The following is a 22,501-nucleotide window of genomic DNA, read 5'->3' on the forward strand; positions in this document are numbered from 1 at the left end:
CCCCCAGCCCTCACACACATAAATACTCCATTTCACACTTGAGTTTGTGGAATAAAGACCAGAATTTTCCTTAGTTTGCTGATGGTTCCTGCCTTTCTGGGTCTCTGTGGTTTTTGAAATGATTGAGTCATGGCCAGCAAATCATGATTTGGATATCTTGTTGCCATCAGCATAAAGAACTGGATTTGGAAGAAGAGCTCTAAATTTTCCATAACACTTTGGTCTGCAACTTGCTGTGCACACTGATCCATATGTAAGATCAGTCCACTTACAGAGTCACAAAAACAGCCACAAGCTATCACTGCATGTTTTTCCAAGATCCAGTCTGAGCTCCAGAATGTCAGAGAAACCCCACCAAGTTAATATGGAAACCAAATTCCAAGAAGAAAGAGTAGACTCTGATAGTGATGCCATTATGTGGATAGGAAGGAGAAGCCCTGTGGTTTTTTTGGTTGACTCACCTATGGCACTCTGATTGACTTCACAGGTTATGTTGATTATGCCATCAAATCCTCACATGGCAGAAATTGCATTTCCTGCACCATTTTCAGGAGGTTTGATGCCACCAACAGACCAACAACAAAATGTTCCAGAAAATGCATCCTGACAGTTGTGCAAGAACCCCATTTGGGAAAGTACCAGAATCCAACTCTGGTATATACATGATTCAAAGTGATGTTCTCATTTTTCCCTGAGAACTCGACAGCTCATTTTACTGGCTCTTTATCAACAATAGCAGAAATTAAATAAATAAATCATGCATTTAATGAGTTAATGGTGCTTGAAAGTTTTTATCCATTGGGGCGCCTGGGTGGTTCGGTCGGTTAAGTGCCGACTTGATTTCAGCTCAGGTCATGAACTCAAGCTCATGAGATCAAGTCATGTCAGTCTCCTTACTGAACCTGGAGCCTGCTTGAGACTCTCTTTCCTTCTCTCTCTGCCCTTCCCCTCTTGTGCTCTTTCTCTCTTAAGAAAAAAAATTTTAACCATCTTCAGAACTTTATATAAGGACATTAAGTTGGTAAATTAAATTCAGCAGAAGAAAGTCAAAAAGACATCGCTGAAATGAGGGCTCCTTAAAGACTACATTTTTCTGCTTCCCTGGCCAGTACTTCTCCTATTTGTTTGACTTTCTTCTCCTACCTTTGGGAATGCAAGGTGTTTTTACTTTCAGAACATTGAGATGCACAGCTTTCCCCTCTCCTTCCTTTTCCTGTTTTTCTTCTACCATAGAAATACCTTCTAATAGTATATTCAGTCCTTGTATGTATACAAGGACTCTTTCTCTCTCCTTCCCTACTTTTTCTCTCTCCCCCACTTTTTTTTCCCTCTCTTCACCCCATTCTCTCTCTTCTATGGGGCAAGATTATATCTTAATCAAATATGTATCCAGTGTGATACTATGTGTATACATATGTGATTGTGCAGTACATGGTATTTTCTGAATGCTCATTAAATACACTTGATTTATTACAGAGCAAAAATAAATTAAATTAGAAACACTACGTTCATGCACTGCCTACTTCCTAGACAGATGAAACTTAGAAGAAACTAAGTGATGATATCAGGAAATATAGTGTGGTGGTAAATAATGGGAGCTTGTAAATCAGACAACCCTGGGTTTTCATCTCAAAAATTCCATCTCTCCCAGTTGCCATGGACATACCATGAAATGTCTCTGTGTTTCCTATTTCTCTTCAGTAAAATAGTAATAATATCACATGGCTCGTAGACTTGTGATAAAATAGGTAGAGCAACTACTACTCTGGTTGGCACAGAATGAACCATAGAAGTTTTAATACACACACACGTGAATACATATGTGCATGTATATGTATTTGTGTATATATCCATTCATTGTCGTTTTATTAAACACATATTTATAAAGTGTCTGTTTTGGGCAGGCATCCAGAGAGTGAAGTGCTTCCTCTCATGTAGGTTAAACTGATAGGGCAGGGCATAGTTGAACATGTAAATAATCAGTCAAAATATTTTCATGTGTTGTTAGGAGCTGTGATGATGAAGCAAGTTAGTGGGCTAACCATGAGGTAGACACTAGAAACAGTAACCAGGAAAGTTCTTTCTGAGGAAGTAACATTTTCATGATAGAAATACTATCATTGCATTTTTTTAAAATATTTTTTAATTTATTTTTTATTTTTTATAAACATATAATATATTTTTATCCCCAGGGGTACAGGTCTGTGAATCGCCAGGTTTACACACTTCACAGCACTCACCATAGCATATACCCTCCCCAATGTCCATAACGCCACCCCCCTTCTCCCAACCCCCTCCCCCCAGCAACCGTCAGTTTGTTTTGTGAGATTAAGAGTCACTTATGGTTTGTCTCCCTCCCAATCCCATCTTGTTTCATTTATTCTTTTCCTACTCCCTTAACCCCCCATGTTGCATCTCCACTTCCTCATATCAGGGAGATCATTTTTTAAAATTATGTTCAATTACCCAAGATATAGTACATCATTAGTTTTTGATGTAGTGTTCAACAATTCATTAGTTACATATAACACCCAGTGCTCATCTCACGTGCCCTCCTTAATACCCGTCACCTGATTACCCCATCCCTCCACCCCCTTCCCTCTGTAACCCTCAGTTTTGTTCCTGGAGTCCAGAGTGGTTTGTCTCCCTCTCTGATTTCTTCCCATTCAGTTTTCCCTCCCTTCCCCTGCGGTTCTCTGTGCGATTCCTTGTTGATGGACATTTTCTTTCTCCTTTAACTTTTAACTTTTAAACTTTTTCCAGCTTTATTGAGGTATAATGGGCAAATAATAACTATAAATATTTAACGTGTACAATGTGATATTTTGATATATGTGTATATTGTGGAATGATTATCACATACCCATCACTTCACAAAGTTATCTTCTATTTTTTGTGTGTGGTTAGAGCACTTCAGATCAACTCTCTTAGCAAATTTCAAGTGTACATTTTATTAACTGTAGTCAGCATGCTGTACATTAGATCACCAGAGCTTAACTCATTCTGCTTAACTGAAACTTTGTCCTGTGACCACCATCTCCTCATTTCCCTCACTCCCCAACTTCTGACAACTCTCTTTTTACTTTCTGATTTTATGGGCTTGAATTTTTTTAATTCCACATGTAAGTGAGACATACGACATTTGTCTTTCTCTGTCTGACTTACTTCATTTTACATAACATCCTTCAGGCTCAACATGTTGTCATTAATGGCAGGATTTCCTTCTAATTCTGAAATTCCATATGTACACACACACACACACACACACACACACACACACACACACACACTTCTTAATCCATTCATCCACCGGTGGACACAACCAGTTTCCATACCTTGGCTATTATGAATAATGTTGCAGTGGACATAGGAGTATAGATACCTCTTTGAGATTGTGATTTCATTTTCTTTGTCTATATACCCAGAAGCAAGATTGCTAGATCATACAGTAGTTAATTTTTAATTTTTTGAAGAACCAACATACTCTTCCATAATGGTGTACTAATTCACATTCCAAGCAACAGTGCATGAAGGTTCCCCTTTATTCACATCCTCATCGACATGTGTTATGGCTTTTTGGTAGCAGCCATTCTAACAGGTGTAAGTGATATTGCATTGAGGTTCTGAATGTGCATATCTCTGATGATTAGTGATGTTGAGCATCTTTTCTCATTCCTGTTTGCATTTTGCATCATAACTTCTTTGGAGGAATGTCTATTTAAGTCCTTTGCCTCTTTTTTAAATCAGGTTATTTGAGTTTGGGTTGTTGTTTTGCTTTGTTTTCTGTTTGGGGTATTTTTGCTATGGAGTTGTTTGAGTTTCTTGTATGTTTTGGAAATTAGCTACCCAATGCATATATCAGATGAATTGTCTTACAGATATTTCTTCCATTTCATAGGTTGTCTTATCATTTTGTTATCTCCTTTGCTGTGCAGAAGCTTTTCAGTTTAGGTATATAAAAAGAATTTGACAAAATTAAGCTTGATTTCATGGTAAAAATTGCCAAGAAATTAGGTTTAGAAGAGGGGCATCTGGCTGGCTCAGTCGGTAGAGCATTTTACTCTTGATCTGGGGGTTATTAGTTCGAGCCCCACGTTGGGTATAGACACTATTTAAATAAATAATAAATAAATAAGTAAACTTAAAAAAAAACAAATTAGGTTTAGAAGAAATGTACCTCAGCATAATAAACTCCATATATGACAAGCCCACAGCTAATAATGAAAAGCAGAAAACTTTCCTTTTCAGATCAGAAACAAGACAAGAATGTTACTCTTGACATTTCTATCCAACATAATACTTGAAATCTTAGAGCAATTGGGCAAGAAACAGAAATTAAAGATATATAAAATGAAAAGAAGAAGTAAATGATCTGTTTTTAGATGTTATGATCTTATTTACAAAAAATTCTAAATACTCTACCAAAAAATTTCTAAAACTAATAAACAAATTTGTTAAAGTTACAGATTAGAAAATCAACATACAAAAATCAGCTATATTTGTATATACTAATAATAACAATGCAAAAGAAATTAAGAAAGCAATCATATTAACAATAACATCAAAATAAATAATATACTTTGGAATAAATTTAACCAAGGTGTTGAAAGATGTGTACTGAAGTCATGCCTGGGTAGCTCTCAGTTGGTTAAGCATCCATCTCTTAATTTCAACTCAGGTCATGATCTCAGGGTCATGTGATCGAGCCGAGCCCTGTGTTATATTCTCTCTCTCCACCTCTCCCTCTGCCCCTCCACTTCATCATTCACACACAAACACACACACACACACACTCTCTCTCTCTCTCAAAAATTTTGTACACTGAAAACTATAAGATATTGATTAAAGAAATTGAAGGAGACACAAGTAAATGGGAAGATACCCTGTGATTGTGGATTAGAATAATTAATGTCTTAATGTCTATACTGCTCAAAATGATCTATAGAACCAATGAAATCCCATCAAAATTTCAATGGCGTTTTTCATGGATATAGAAAAAAACAATACAAAAATTGGAACCAGAAAAGATCCCAAATAGTCAAAGCAATACTGAACAAGAAGAACAAAGCTGGAGGCATTTTATCTTCTGATTTCAAAATACATTACAAGACTACAGTAACCAAAAGAGTATAGTACTGACAAAATACACACAGACCAATGGAACAGAATAGAGATCCCAGAAATAAATCCATGCTTTTATGACCAATTGATCTTTGACAAGGGTTCCTAGAACACACAAAGGAAAATGGGCATTCATAAAAATGTAAGGCCTCCTTCTCTCTACACCAACCTGTACACTTTCTCCAGCACTACAGATTGACAATAGTTAGAAAAAACCAAGCAAGACATTCCTTTTTCTGGTTAAAGATTGAACAGTGATCTAGCAAGATCCATCAAGGTGGAACCTCAAAAGCTTGCTTTTATGTTAATATAGATATTCTATTTGTATTGCTGGGCATCAGTGTGGATACTGATAACCTGTTTGATTACTGGCAGATGTGTTTATCTGTAAAGGAACTAACTTTAAGATAAAATTCAATAAAGAGAAATAACAAGACATGGAAATAAGATGGGCCTTTGATTCCACAGATGAGAAGCTATATCCCAAAGCTTGTTTTAACTATGATTTTTAATAAATAGTTTCTATGGTTTGAGCCATTTCAGTTGAGTTCCTTATTTATTGTAACATGGATTTTTGTCCTTCTTCATCTTGTAGTTATTTGTTTGTGTTCTTTGCTTATTTCCTTTTTATTTATTATGTATATGTATTTTCATATTAGTGTTACTAGTCCATCATCTATATTTATTCTATGATGCAATTATGTTTTCTTAGTCAGCTATTTCTTTCTTACATTTGTTTTTGTTGTCTCTTGCCCTAAAGTTATTTTTAGATTTAATGTAGAGTTTTAGGAATCCATCAGAATCCTCGAGGAGAACACAGACAGCAGCCTCTTTGACCTCAGCTGCAGCAACTTCTTCCTAGAAGCATTGCCAAAGGCAAGGGAAGTAAGGGCAAAAATGAACTATTGAGACTTCATCAAGATCAAAATCTTTTGCACAGCAAAGGAAACAGTCAACAAAACCAAAAGACAACTGACAGGATGGGAAAAGATATTCACAATAACATATCAGATAAAGGGCTAGTATCCAAAATCTATAAAGAACTTATCAAACTCAACACCCAAAGAACAAATAATCCAATCAAGAAATGGGCAGAAGACACGAACAGACATTTCTGCAAAGAAGACATCCAGATAGCCAAAAGACACATGAAAAAGTGGTCAACATTACTTGGCCTTAGGGAAATACAAATCAAAACCACAATGAGATACCACCTCACACCAGTGAGCATAGCTATAATTAACCAGTCAGGAAACGACAGATTTTGGCAAGGATGTGGAGAAAGGGGAACCCTCCTACATTGTTGGTGGGAATGCAAGCTGGTGTAGCCACTCTGGAAAACAGCATGAAGGTTCCTCAAAAAGTTGAAAATAGAGCTACCCTATGACCCAGAAATCACACTACTGGGTATTTACCTAAAGATATAAATGTAATGATCTGAAGGAGCACATGCACCCAAATGTTTATAGCAACAATGTCCACAATAGCCAAACTACAGAAAGAACCTAGATGCCCATCAATAGATGAATGGATAAAGAAGATACAGTATACACACACACACACACACACACACACACACACACACAGTGGAATACTATGCAGCCATCGAAAGAAATGAAATCTTGTCATTTGCAATGACATGGTTGGAACTAGAGGGTATTATGCTGAGTGAAATAAATCTGTCAGAGAAAGACAATAATCATATGATTTCTCTGATATGAGGAATTTGAGAGGCAGGGTTGGGAGTTTGGGGGGTAGGGAAGGGAAAAAATGAAACCAGATAGGATCGGGAGGGAGACAAATCATAAGACACTCTTAATTTCACAAAACAAACTGAGGGTTCCTGGGAGGTGGAGTGGTAGGGAGAGGATGGTTGGGTTATGGACATTGGGGAGGGTATGTGCTATGATGAGTGCTGTGAAATGTGTAAGCCTGATGATTCAACTCTGGGGTAAATAATACATTATATGTTAATAAAAACAATTTTTAAAAATTTAATGTAGAGTTTTTAAAAGTAATTTTATTTATAAATTCTCATATTTTATTTTATTTTTTTAAAGATTTTATTTATTTGACAGAGAGAGATCACAAGTGGGCAGAGAGGTAAGCAGAGGTGGGGGGGAGGAAGCAGGCTCCCTGCAGAGCAGAGAGCCCGATGTGGGACTCAATCCCAGGACCGTGAGATCATGACCTGAGCCGAAGGCAGAGGCTTAACCACTGAGCCACCCAGGTGCCCCCTAAATTCTCATATTTTAAATTTCTCATTTCAACTTTATAATATATTCTTTAGTATTTTCTTTTCTTGCTTCAGAGACTTGTCTCTAGCATTTATTTTTATTAGTACTGTTGAATATTATAAAACACTGACATTAAATGTTAGTATTTTACCATGCAATAGAACATTATTTGTCTCTATTTGTACTAGCTACAATCTTCTAATTATTTTATACATGTTGATATTTTAAATGAAAACTCCCTCCCTCACTTATTATTTTTTCTCCCATATTTCATTTACATTTTATATTTTTTAATACACAGTATTTATTCCCATTTGTTCTGATAGTTGTGACCTAAATTTCTTCGAAGGAACACCCCATCATTCCATTACTCCCAATTTATCTACAAAGGTGGAGCTGACTCTACCCTCAATTCCTCCTAGATCTGGGCAATGGCAGAATTGCATCAACCCAACTAAAGTGGCTGATTCTGTCATAGGGACCCAAGAAAAACCAATTGTATAAATGATACATTTTCAAGCAATGCTAATTCCAGTATTTTTGCTTTATTGACCAGGAAAGAGAATCTTACTCTTTTCTCTTTCCTGTTGTGTTTAGAGCTGTGTTGGTATAAATCTAATGCTATTAGCAGTCATCATGCTACTGTATGAATCCTATCAGAGACAAAAGGTTATAGAAGAGAGAAAAACTGAGAGGTTCCAAGTGATAGATCAGTCCCTAACAATGTCCTTTGAATCTCTTGAGTCAAGGTGTACCTGGAACTGAGCTAACATCTGGAGTCAAGCCAATCCCTGAAGTTTTAGACAAATAAAGGAATTAAAATAGCTCTATTCAAGTAGTGCAGTAACTGGACAAAATCCTACTATGGTTTCCTCTTTAATTCACAATAAAAGCCGAAGTTCTTACTAAGTCCTACAAGTTCTTACTAAGTCTTACTAAACACCACATCATTCAATTCTTTGTTATTTCTTGGATTTAATAAAATACCTATACTTGTATTTGTTGAGATGTTGCTTTGGGTTTACATTAAATGGACAGAGAATGTCTTCCTTTGGCAAGAACTTTTGCATCCATAAAACTTTCTATGATTTTATTTATATAAGCAATCTAAGAATAGTGCATTTTTGATTATGAAAAGTTCATACAAACATTCCAGGTTAGTAGAGCAAGATGTTACGATTCTAACTTTTAGAGAAGACTACCTGTATTTCATATCGTATCATTTTAAACTTTTCATGAATGTATAGGTCTGTTTTTATTGATTGGTTTTTCTCCTGATTTTTGGTTTTTATCCTTTTTCTGCTTCTCGGCATGTACAATAATTTTTGATTTGATGATGGATGTAGTCATTTTTATGTGGTTGGCTGCTCAAATTTTCTCTTTTCAGAATATTACACTTTATTTTTGACAGCCAGTTAAACTTGTAGATCAGTTTGATTCTTCTGAGGCTTTTTTTTTTTTCTAATCTGGACCTTTATTGTAACAAAATATAATTTGGTAAAGTTCTAAAACTTATAAGAGAAAGAAAGTATGATTTGTGATATTTTCCTTTAACTTTCTTCCAATTATAATACTAATACACTGCAGAAAAACTAGAAAATCTAAGAATATATGAGACAAAACCCACCAATAACCCTACCATTAAAGATAAGCATTGTTAATATGCTAGGATATTTACATATATACATATATGTACATACATTTTAAAAGTAGAGTTCAGTTATGTGGCATTTCTAGGCCTACATTTTCGTGTTTTTAAAAGCCTTTATAGGGAGGATTTAGAATTATTATTATTCTGGACTAGTTCAGATTTATCTTTTTTTTTGTGGTACATTTTTCTTAATTTTATTTTTTCAGTGTTCCAAGATTCATTGTTTATACACCACACCCAGTGCTCCATGCAATACGGGCCCTCCTTAATACCCATCACCAGGGTAACCCATCCCCCCACTCTCCTCCCTTCGGAAACCCGCAGTTTGTTTCCCATAGTCCCATAGTCTCATGCTTCATCTCCCCTTCTGATTTACCGCAATTCACTTTTCCTTTACTTCTCCTAATGTCCTCTATGTTAAGGCTTAACTCTCTGGAGGTCCTTATATCCTAAGTATTCATGGAGACTCTGTACTTCCACATATGGTAATCATTTAGCTTGCAACTATCTATTTAGTCTTTGATTGGACTTTGGAATTCCAACTTGTAAATGTCAGCTTAGTATTTGACAACAGAGTCAAGGAGACCTTCTTGCAGACTTCAGGAAATCTCTCTGCTTAGGTACCTCCCTTTCTTGTTCTGCACTCACTAATTCAATTTCAGCTACTTTAGGTCCCTCCCCTTCTCAATGTAGCAGGATCAGTAGGGATCCATCTCCCTGACCATGGTCTAGAAAGTTTCTTCATGCAGAACCAGACCAGTTGTTATATTCACATTTGTTTCCATTTTCTCCATGTTGTAAGCCCTGCAGTGACTACTGTCCAATGTCTGAAAGTAGTTGTTTAGAATTGTTTTTAGTTTTGTAATTGAACAGAGTGGTCTACAGAGTAAGTCTGGTTCCATGATGACAGGAAGAATTGATTTTTTCCAAATTTCAATACCAATAAACATATATGTTTGTATTTCTTGTTTCTTTTTCCAACGTTTAAGATTCATTTAAGGATATCTAAAGAGGACATTTAATTAAGTTAATACTTGCCCAATCATTTAAAATCTTCAACCATAAAGTTCAAGTATAACAATTTTCATATGCTCATTTTCTTAAGTCACCCTCTTTAGATTTCATGAGAAACAACTCATAAAAGACACTTGCATATTTCAGTTGTTATTTTATATGTAAGTTCTGATATTTTCCAATGCCTTTATATAGTGATACCTGACAGTTTTTATCCATGTTCAGAGATTTTTGTTCTCACACAATACAAATAGTGGCAACAAAATAAGACAAAGCTATACAAATTTCAGGGCAAGTATTTAAATTTTTGAATTAATCAAAATATGTTCCTTGGTTTGATTTTTTAAATAGCTGTATTATAAACACAGAAAAGATATAAGAAGTCACTTTCTTTTGATTTCTTGGTGGATAAGGAAAAAATATGACTTCTAAATTTGAGATACGGTTTAAACAAAGCTGATAAAATGTTTGGCTTCCTTTTGGAACCTCTTCAAGGTCAGCAATTTGTTGTTTACTGATCGACATTTGTTGGGGTTACTGCAGACCATTAGATTTTCACTAACTTAGCAAACTCTGATTAACTTGTAGGGCTAAAAAGCTAACTCTGATTAACTTTTAGGGCTAAAATTTAGACATTTTTTTCTTCATGTCCAATAAGTGCGGACATCAGGCAGAGGAAGTTCAAAAAGTCTCTGTGGTTGCTCCCTGGTTATTCCCATTTTATTGTCAATTTTAGCAATGTGTGGTATTTTCCCCCAATGAAAAGTTCGAACAGCTTGTTCCAATTCTTCTCTACTAACACATAGAGCTTCACCAGAATCACCCATATCTTGAGCGGACTTCTTCAGCTTGGCCAAGGGTATTGACTGTCAGGAGGAGAAGAGTCATGGGCGAGCTGGGGGTCAGTCACCTCATAGTACTTTGCAGCCCAGGTGTCATCCAGGCTGTTTTCCTTTGCCTGGCTACAGACCAGAGCACCATTCTGATTACCTTTGAAAACTGAATTTTCCTTCAGTTGTTTTTTTTTCTACTTAGTATTCCTTCCCTCCCAAATTTGATTAAAGATGATGGAGAGCAATGAAAATTTTTCCATTTTACCTCTAGCTTTGAAGCCACAGAAGCTATGTCCATATCAAGGTCTCCAGATGACCTAAGTTGCATATTACATGTATACATACCTACATATGTATGTGTATAATATATATGTAATATATACATATACATAAATTTTAAGGATACTCTGTGTATTTTTTCCCTTAAGTTATAAAGCCCTGGCAAGTTCTGGGTGTAAGACCAGAGTCCTTCTTTTTTGTTGATAAAGACTGTCTTTACCAAATGAAAATTATATCTAGACTACAAAATTTAGTTATTTAGCACTTAGTTAAATTATCTCAATAGCATTCTAATCAAATTTATTTTGTAACTAGGGACGAGTTTGTGATACAATTGATACAATTTTGCTTATAAATCCATTATGTATATACAATTCAAATATTCACCTTTCAACAATGCTCTGGAAGTTTTATACGAAACTTGTTTTAAGGGCACGTGGCTGTCTCAGTTGGAAGAGCATGCAACTCTTGTTCTTGGAGTTGTGAATTCAAGCCCCCTGTGAGGTGTAGGGATCATTTAAATCAATTTAAAAACTAAAAAAAAAAAAATCGTTTTAGTTGACCTAGTGAATGCGGGTTTCATATTTCAAGTACTTTTTTATTTCTCTATCCGCAAGACATCTGGTCCAAAAAGAAAATCGATTCAAATATTGTCTGCAAATATTATCTCTTGTCTGCAAATATCATTTCTTCTTTATTATTAATTGGATTACCTGAATCAGACCTGTTTCTTGAGTTTGGATATTTGAAAGGGCTCACCAGACTCTAGAGAGTATTCTCACATAAGACTTTTATCTAAAGACAAAAAGCACGATGCAGCGAGAGAAAGTACAAGCAAGCACTGGAGACATTCCACAGCACATCCTCATGGACCCAACCAGAGGCACAAACTATGCTAGCTCTGGCTTGAACTGCTCAGATTTGTGCAAGAATCTCTCAATGTCTCATTAAGTACTTAAGTCAGGCTTATGAAACCAGTTAGGTTAGTTTTGCAAAGTAGTAGTAAAGAAACTGACAGAAGGGTCAGCCGGGCAGTTTGGGATTCTAAACAGCACATTGTGAATTCCAATGTTCTTGTCTCGACCAGGAGTCAAAGTCCAGACATTCAGCTATCCCCAACGATAAAGATAGATCTTCTCCAGTACAGCAGCAAATTAACTCCATCTCTACCATATCTTTATTCAACAAATATTTATTGAGCATCTACTATCTGGCAATGAACTAACCAGGCTGTCCATGACCTCAGAGCGGACATTCTAGTTATTTCCAAAGTTACTCTTCAAAAGGCAGTTCTAACGTATTCAATGCAGAATCCTCAGTTAAAGTGACAATAAGAACCTGGCATCATCCCTAAACTTCATTTCCCCCTTATAATTAGCTTCCCTTTACCATACTAAACACCTCTGACCTACAAACTCAAGAGAGATGATACACATTCAATTTAATTCCTGTTTGGGGGTTACGTGTTACCCAACAACATGACACAATAATAGTGAAGAGAAGGCTGTTAAACAACAAAACTCAGCAGAGTAATTTAAAAGATCAAATTGGCTTTATTGACCCAGTCATGAGTTGGGCAGCACACATTCCTGCAGATAGAAAAGAGCTCTGTCAAGCTGCAGGAAAGGAAAGTCTTTTGAAGACAAAGAAGGGCCAGAAAAAGAAAATTATTAGCAAAGAATGCATTGTTTTAGACAAGGTCATCCTCTTAAGGGGGATGGGAGTGGTCTATCAGTAAATTTCCTAGTGCTGACCAGGAAATTCCATGTTGACTGGTTGGAGGTTCCATTTCTGGGGTTGGGGTTGAAACTTAGATGTTAAGTCTTGGTTTGCTGATATGGGGCCTTAACATAAATGACTGATTCAGGGCCCATGGTTTTGTTTTTTTTAAAGATTTTATTTATTTATTTGAGAGAGATAGAGTATGAGCAGCGAAGGGACAGTGGGACAAGCAAACACCCTGCCAAGTGCAGAGCCTGACATAGGGCTTCAAGTGGGGCTCAATTCCAGGACCCTGAGATCATGACCTGAGCCCAAGGTAGACGTTTAACCAACTGAGCCACCCACGTGCCCCTGTACTTTTCTTCTTTAATGGTGCAAACACAAAAGAGTACATGCTCTATGATTCTATTTATTGAGACACCAAAACCAGGACAAACAAATCAGTGGTATTAAGAAGTCAATAGGATTGTTACCCTGGGGGTGTGATGGCTAGAACGGAGCTCAAGGGTTGTGTGCCTCTGGGTGCCTTCACTTTTCTAACTTTTGATCTAGGAGGGGTTAACAAGTTGTGCTCCCTTTGTGTTTCCCATTAAGTTTTATATTAAGACTTATGCAATTTTGAGGTTCCTCCAATGAAAATATCCACATTAAATCCCCTTCTCCAGCTCTGTTTTCTGGAAACTTGGACTAAGACTATTGAAAGTTAATTTTCAAAAGAGGTGCTTCTCATCCTCATGCAGTTAGATTACATATGAAGAGGTTTACCTCTACATAACATACACATAAAGTGGTCTGTGCATTGATCATCTTCTCTAGGCTGTCTGTGCAGGAACAAAAAGTCACACTATCATTTAAGTTTTCATTCCTAGCTTAAAAGGAAAGGAAAAAAGCCAAACAAACAAATCCAAAAATCACCAGTGCAGAGCTTCACATAAGGGCTTTGGAGAGTCAACATGACACATTTTTTTTTCTTAACTTTCTGGTTTCCAAGGAAACGGGACTCTGAATCTACTTCTAACCCAGGTTTGGTGGTAACCCCCATATACACAGCTCTGCTTTGTTTTAAGCCAATCAAAACACCACATCTAAAGTTTACCTAAATTCCACCTTTCCCCAAATCCTAAAATAATCCCATTTTTTCCTCTGATTAGGCGTCTCCTAGTTCTTATGTGTGCGCTACACTTGTGGCAATGAGTCAATAAACCCACTCTGTTGGACAACATATTTGTCCCTGGCACTGTTTACTAGATGGGCATTATCTGTCTACTATAGATAATATTTTATATTATAGACTAAGCAGGAACACACAGACTGTAATTTGTAGAAATACATTATTTGGTCACTCAGATAACCAAAATATATTCCATATATATATATATATATATATATATATATATATATATATATTCAGTCTTCATTCACAGTTCTTAAATCACTTTTCCCAAAACCCTAGGAACTTCCTGAGTGATAAGATCAATGGGAGCATGTTTTGTCATAATGTTTGGTGTCTTGTCCTTGGTTCCTAAAATCCCTTCAGAGAGGTAAAGGTGAAATGGGTGTCTTGTGATTTGTAACAAGCCACTTTCCACCAACTGGGTTTATATTAATGAGATGACTTGGAAGTTCTTAGGGAACTTAGGAACTTAGGGAACTTAGGAAGACCTAAGGAAGGGAGCTGATTACCAGAGGAAATAACCACATGATTAGAAGGTTGGAACTTTTAGTCTACCCTTCTGACCTCCAGGAAGAGGAGCGGAGCTAGAGGTTGAATCAATTAATAATGGCCAATCAATCATGTCTGAATAATAGGGACTCCATAAAAATAAAAACTAAAAAAAGGAAAAGATTAGGATAGCTTCCTGGTTGGTGAACGTGGAGGTTTGGGGAAAGTGGCATGCTCAGAGAAGACAGGGAAGCCCCGAGCCCTTTCCCTTCACCCTGCCCTATGTGTTTTTTCCATTTGCCTATTCCTGAGTCATGTCCTTTTGTGATAAATCAGTAATCTAGTAAGAACAGGGGCACCTGGGTGGCTCAGTGGGTTAAGGCCTCTGCCTTCGGCTCAGGTCATGATCCCGGCGTCCTGGGATGGAGCCCCGCATCACGTAGTGGGGAGCCTTGCTTCCTTCCTCTCTCTCTCTGTCTACCTCTCTGCCTACTTGTGATCTCTATCAAATAAATAAATAAAAAATCTTAAAAAAATCTAGTAAAAACAGTTGTCCCTTGGGCAATGCAGGCTTGAACTGTGTGGGTCTACTTATACATGGTTTTTATTTTTTTATTTGAGAGAAAGAGAGTGCAAGCTGGTGTGGGGGAAGAGACAGAGGGACAAGCAGACTCATGCTGAGCATAGAGCCCAATGTGGGGTCAATCGCACAATCCTGAGATCATGACATAAGCTGAAACCAAGAGTTGGATGCTTAACCAACTGAGCCACCCCGGTACCCCATGCATGGAATTTTTTTTTTACAATACATACTGTAAATATGTTTTCCCTTCCTTATGGTTTTCTTAATAACATTTTCTTTTCTCTATTTATTTATTGTAAGAATACAGCACATGATACACATACAAATATGTGTTAATCCACCATTTTCGTTATTGGTAAGGCTTCTGGCACACAGTAGGCAATTATTAGTTAAGTTTTTGCAGAGGTAAAAATTATACATCAATTTTCAACTGTGCAGGAGTCAGTGTCCCAATCCCCGCATTATCCTGAGTCACCTTATAAAATACTTCTGAGTTTAATTAATCAAACCCAAGGTGGTTGATCAAATCTCCAAATCCGTAGGTAGTGGGTCAGTAGCACAAGTAACAACCTGGAATTATGGCTGGCATCTGAAGTTGTTCGTTGTGGTGGGGATTGGTTTTGTGGGACTGAGCCCATAACCTATGGAATCTGTTGCTGTATCTGAGTAGATAGCATTAGAATTGAGTTGAATTGAAGGACACCTGCTGTGCAAGAATTGCCTGGTGGTGTGGGAACCCTCTCCCACACACATGTTGAAATGGGGTCAAAACCACTTACAGATACACACATACCTGCATAGAGTGCCGAATCATTTGAAAGCAAGTGCTTGACATCATGATACTTGGTCCCTAAATACCCAGGACCTATCTCCTAAGAATAGCATTCTCCTATATAACTTACTAGCATAATTATATCACCAAATTTGTTCATATAATAATCCAGCATGTAGTTCCACAGAAACTCTGGGATCAAGCTCTAAATGTTTATCTTTCTTGGGAAGACAAAATGGTAAGAAGCTCTCAAATACATCAATCCTAATTATGTCCCAATGTTTATTATTTCATGAGAAAATTAGCCTATATCTTGTGTTAGTTTGACATAGACAGTTTAAACCATCTGTATATTTCAGATAAAGCAAGGTTTCCCCCACACTGGTATGTTAAATGCAGATACTGATTTATTCAGAGAGACAGAATCCTTGGCATGACTATAAAACTACTATTTCTTTATCAGCTGGCCCACATTAATAATTTGAAGAGAGATCTTTCAAAACATTTTCAGATATAAGCCATAAAACAAAATACCAATAATAAATGTAGGACACAAATATCTCATTCTTTTTTATGGCTAAGTAATATTCCATTACACACACACACACACACACACACACACACACACACACACACCATACCTTCTTTATCCATTCACCTCTCAATGGACACTTGGGTTGCTTCTGTATTTTGGCTATTGTGAATAATGCTGCAAAAAACATTCAGGTGCATATATCTTTTCAAATTATTGTTTTTGTTTTCTTTGGTGAGTGCCCAGTAGTGGAATTACTGGATCATATGGTATTTCTATTTTTAATATTTTGAAGAAACTCTATCCTGTTTTCCATAGTGACTACACCAGTGTGTATTCCCACCAACTGTGCATGAGGGTTCCCTTTTCTCCACATCCCAGCCAACACTTGTTTCTTGTGTGTTTACTCTAGTCATTCTGACAGGTATGAGGTGATAGCTCATTGTGGTTTTGAATTACATTTCCCAGATGATTAGTGATGTTGAGCGTCTTTTCATGAGTCTGCTGGGTATCTGTAACTCTTCTTTAGAGAAATGTATGTTTGTGTCTTCTGCTCAGTTTTTAATTGGATTATTTGGGATTTTTTGGTGTTGAGTTGTAGAAGTTCTTTACATATGTTGGATACTAACCTTTTATTGGCAAATATATTCTCCCATTCAGTAGATTGTCTTTTTGTTTTGTTGCCAATTTCTTTTGCTGTGCAAAAACTTTTTATTTTGATGTCGTTCCAAGAGTTTATTTTTGCTTTTGTTTCCCTTGCCTCTGGGGACCTATCTAGAAAAATACTGTTAAAATTGATGTCAGAGAAATCACCGCCTACGTTCTCTTCTAGGATTTTCATGGCTTCAGGTCTCACATTTAGGCCTTTAGTCATTTTGAATTTGGTTTTGTGTGTGGTGTAAGAGAATGGTCCAGTTTCACTCTTCTGCATGTCGCTGTCCAGTTTTCCCAACACCATTTGTGGAAGAAGTTTTTTCCCATTGCATATTCTGTTGAAGATTAATTGACCATATAAGCATGGATTTATTTCTGGGCTATGTTTTCTGTTCTGTTGATATATGCTTCCGTTTTTGTGCCCATACCATTCTGCTTTGATTAATACTTTAAAATATATCTTGAAATCTGGAATTATGATACTTCCGGCTTTGTTCTTCTTCTTCAGGATTGCTTTGGCTATTCAGGGTCTTTTGTGGTTCCAAACACATTTTAGAATTATTTGTTCTAGTTCTGTGAAACATGCTGTTGGTATTTTGATAGGGACTGCATTAAATATGTTTATTGCTTCGGGTAGTATGGACATTTTAACAATATTTTTTCTCTCAACCCATGAGCATGGAATATCTTTCCATTAGTTTGCATCATCCTCAATTCTTTCACTAGTGTTTTACAGTTTTTAGAGTACAGGTTTTTCACCTGTATAGGTATTTTATTATTTTTTTGGTGCAATTCTAAACAACGGGATTGTTTTCTTAATTTCTCTTTCTGTTACTTCATTATTAGCATACAGAAATGCAATAGATTCCTGTATATATGGGACACAAATGGAAAGCAATTGACCTGAGGCTGTTCCTTAGCTATAACAAACAAGGTTTTTTCCCTTTAGAAACACCCTAATGCCCACAGAGATCAAGTCGGGGGCTGTTTGTTCAAATCAAAAAGATCCTGTACACTTCAGTCTACTTAATTCTCAGTTGGAAACATTTTTCCCCTTTCTTGCTGCCCCCTGCAGGCTTCTTCTCCATTATGGGAAGAAACTCCTCACATAGGAGCATCTCGGTCTATGCCATGAACTAGCCTGTGCTGGGCTCTGGCCCTTCCTTCTCCAAACATCTTGAAGGGCGGAGCAGGTGGTCAGGCTGTGTTTTCAGCTGCAGACTTCCTGTTGCCCAACAGCACTTTATCCACAGACTGTGAGCAAGACTAAAATTCTTGCAAGATAATTTTTGTTTTTCCTTTCTCAGTCCAAGCATTTTAGGACTTTCTTAGCTTTTACCTTAAGATAACCTATTAATTGGGGGGTGAGGAAATGGTGGGGGGGAAGTACAGGCATATATAAATGGAGGAAGGAAAAGGAGATTCTGCCTACTAGTTTATAGCTTTTGTTTTCCAAAAGTACAAAGAATCAGCTCGCACTAAAGAAGTTACGATAAGTGCTTCAGAAAGAGAAGTGTTCCTATTGTTTAGGAACAAAGGGGGATACGGAATGGAAGGAGTAGTCATGATAATTAAGAGAATAACAGATGTCTTTGGCAACTTTAAGAAGATTCCTGTGGTCCTGAGAAGAGAGGGGGCAGAGGGTCAGTGACAAAAGCTGAGACACAGATGGGGGACCTGGCTAAAACAATGAAGACCCAATGGTTGTTTTAGGTCCAAAGAGTTTGGGCCTTCTTACATTACAAGTGGATCCTTGGATAACCTGTTTTGATAAATGGTATGATATGATTTTTTAAAATGCTTTGATAAGTGGTATGGAATGATAAAAAAATAAATTTTAATAACCAAAATTACTCCCCAATCCAGCTCTCCATCGCTATATTAAACACCTGCTTTGCAGATTATGCCACAGGTAATAGGGAGACTTTCCACCTCTCAGCAGACAGAATAATATCTTATAACAAGAAATTAACTTGAGTGACATCAGCAAGATGGTGGAATGGGAAGCTCCCAAGCCCCCATTCTCCCATGGAGACACCAAATTAACAACATATGGACCAAAATGCCTTGCAAGCCCTCTGGAAACTAGTTAAGAAGTCATAGCACACTAGACAAGCCCATAGCCAAGAAGAGATGCATCTAAATGGATGGGAAAACATGTGATACTTTCTTTACCCACCTGGCACAGTGTGATATAATGGGGAGGAAACTCCCAACTCCAGTTTTTTCCTCAGGAGGGAAAGAAGAATAGAAGCCCAGAGGCATGTGTCCAGCATTCTGGATTTTTGAGGGGCTACCAGAAGGATCGGTTTCTGTCTCATGGATTTGGAGTGCTGAGGCAAACTGGCAGAGTTTGGGTGTGAGATTGGGGGGTTGCTAAGAACATAGCAAGCACTGTGGCTTGTCACAGCTCCAGAGTGACTGTGGTACCTCAGACGGATGCAGAGGAAGAATGTGTGGGTTTCAGAGAAGAAGCAGGCAGACCTCTTTAACTGGGAGGTTTACACACACTTGCCCAGAGCAGATGCATCTCCAGAAAATATTGGAAAGGTCCCCAGAATCTCTAGCCATGCTGATTGGCAACAGTCTTCCCCTTTATGAAGCCAGTATGAAAGACTGGAGGAGGTGGTTTTGGTTTTGTTTTGTTTTCAAATGCCCAAATCTCACCAAAAGATCCCAAGACATGGAGAGAAACAGGAAAGCATGGCTCAACCAAACCAAAATAAATCTTTAGGAACTGACCCGAAGGAAAAGGAGAGTTTCACACTCACACTTATGACAACATTATTCACAACAGGCAAAGAAACAACCCAATATCAATGGCAGGTGAATGAATTAACCACAAGTGGCGTATGCATACAGTGGAATATTATTCAGCCGTCAACAAGGAGATCCTATCACATGCTACAATGCAGATGAAACTTGAAAACATCACGCTATGTGACATAAGCCAGTCGGAAAAGGACAAACAAGATATGGTGCTATGGTTGTGAGGTATCTAAAGTAGTCACATTCATAGTAACAGAGCCAGAATGATGGTTGCCAGGGGCTGAGGGGAGAGGAAATGGGGAATTGTCATTCAATGGGTATAAAGCTTCAGTTTTACAAAAAAAACTGAAAAAGTTCTAGAGACCTGTTGCACAACAATGCGAACATACTTAACACTACAGAACTGTATACTTAAAAATGACTAAGGTGACAAATTTTACGTGTTTTTTTTACCACAATTAAAAATGAAAACTAAAGGGGCACCTGGCTGGCTCAGTGGATTAAGCCTCTGCCTTCAGCTCAAATCATGATTTCAGGGTCCTGGGATCGTGCCCCACATAGAGCTCTCTGCTCAGCGGGGAGCTGCTTCCCCCGCCCCCGCCCCTGCCTGCTTCTCTGCCTCCTTGTGATCTCTCTCTCTGTGTCAAATAAATAAATAAAAATCTTTAAAATAAAAAAAATTATAAAAAAACTAAAGAATTAATGAGCTAAAGAACAATAATGATTTGTTTCTTGCATGTTTGCCTTTATGCAGAAGTCACAGAAAAACTTTATTCTTCTAGATCAGTAGTTCTCAATGAGGAGATTTTGTCCCCTCTCCATCGGGGGACATTTGTCAATATTTGGTGACCTTGCATCTGGGGTGGGCAGCGTTCCTGGCATCTAGTGAGTAGGGGCCAGAGATCTTGTTAAACACCCTACAATGCACAGGACAGGACCCCTTGCTCTGCAACAAAAAATTACCCAAATCAGAAATTCATTAGTGCTTCTTTAGAGAAACCTGAATTATTAACCACGGTGTTAACTACTCTCTCATTCCTTTCCCTCCAGGTTGAGTTGACAGAGTTCAGACTCTGGAAACAACAGATAGTCAAGGTGGGACGGGTCTAATTTGAGAGAATAGAGGGAGAAGCCTCTTGTTTGGATATTACTGAAGCCCCCCCAAAAAAGAAAAAGAAGGAGGAGGATGCAGAGCGGGAGAGAGAAGCAGGGAGGGAGATTGGAATTGGGAGTTTGAGTGGGGGGGGGTGTTGAGGGAAGACTGTTGATAGACTCCTTTTGGGCCACTTGTCTGTAAAGTTCCGTAGCAAGCACCTTGAAGTGTCATCTCGTGCAATCCTTGTAACTCCTCTGAGATCATTTAAAGTTATACTAGTAAGAGAGGAAGACAGACTGTGAGGGAATCTTTGCTTGGTCAGTAGATTTAATTGGTTATTACCACATTCCGCTGAAGGGAAAGAGGTTGCAGTTGTCCCTTACGGAGCTAGGCTCCTTCTTTGTCAAAGCCTGGGGGAGAGCTGTACCCCACTCTTTTACCGGATGCTGGGATGGTGATAAGGGCACAGGGCATGATGGGAAAACTCCAGCAGACACCTTGGGAAAGGAGAAGGCATACCAGCAGCTCAGGAGTGAGAGGGTAAAGGTTCTTCTGTGGCTCTTCCACCACTTCTGGGCGGGTCCGTTCCCTCTCTCTACTCATCTCTAGAATTTAAGAAAAGAGAATTGCATTTAGTAATCTGTGCCATCTGGTCCTGGGAACTAAGCCAAACTTAATGGTGTTTCTTAATTCTTTTCTTTGAAGTATGGAGTTAACGTGCAGAACCCACGTCCCCCTGAGGTGAGAGTGATCATTCTGGTGTGTTCCCAGGTTCCTTTTGGCACTCCCCCAAGGGAAGGAGGAAGCTTATGGGATGGGGCTGTTTAGCTTCCTTGACTGGCTTTGGTGTCGGTATCCTTGTCTGGCGTATCAAAGTCGGCTTCCAAAGAACACCCACCTGAGGGCTTGAGGGGGCACAGGACCTCTCTGTTTCACAAAACTGCCCCAAGTGTGAGTTTGCCAAGTTTATGCAACCCCATCTGGTTTCACCATTTCCTAGAGGTGTCCAACTTTTTCGGGGGACAGGGATCTATTGCTAGAGAGAGAAGCCAGAGAAGAAAGATAATTCTGTAGCAGCCAGTATCTAGGTAGTGGGTGCTGAGAGACTGGTTCAGCCTGTCCAGAGCCCAGGGAACTGGAAGAAGGAAAACATACATAAGTAACAAAAAAATATCTTTCTATATTCTATTATTACTATTATTAGCTCTATATTATTGAGTGCTCCTTGAAAGCAGTGTAGTCAGACTATGGTTAGCTATATATTATCGAATATTATGATTTATCAATATCACTATTTCAGTCAATGTTACTATTATTAGTTACATATTATCGAACGCTCCTTGGAAACAGTGAAAGACCTTCTATAAACATTTTCTCTAAACTTTATAACAAATCTCCCATGTTGATATTGTTTCCCTATCTAAGAGATTTGAAAAACGGAGTCACAGAGAAGAACACAGACTTGTCTAATGACAGAGCTAGTAAGTATTGGGCTGACAATACCCACACAGAGCTCCAGGAATCCCATGTCCTCACAGCCATTAGGTGGTTCTATGTGTGACTTTTCTGAAGATG

General features: G+C 37.9%; 1 protein-coding gene across 1 annotated transcript in view; it reads right to left on the reverse strand.

Annotated features, from left to right (window-relative positions):
- Positions 1-22,501, reverse strand: part of LOC111149513 — a 36,832-nt gene that overhangs the window by 13,511 nt on the left and 820 nt on the right. The window contains 2 exon segments of the mRNA XM_022506611.1: positions 21,367-21,531; positions 22,430-22,501. Of these exon segments, the coding sequence (XP_022362319.1) occupies positions 21,367-21,531; positions 22,430-22,501 (237 nt within the window).

The sequence above is a fragment of the Enhydra lutris genome, unplaced genomic scaffold, assembly GCF_002288905.1.
Source record: "Enhydra lutris kenyoni isolate GAN:26980312 unplaced genomic scaffold, ASM228890v2 scaffoldscaffold22, whole genome shotgun sequence".
In the NCBI taxonomy this organism is placed as follows: Eukaryota; Metazoa; Chordata; class Mammalia; order Carnivora; family Mustelidae; genus Enhydra; species Enhydra lutris.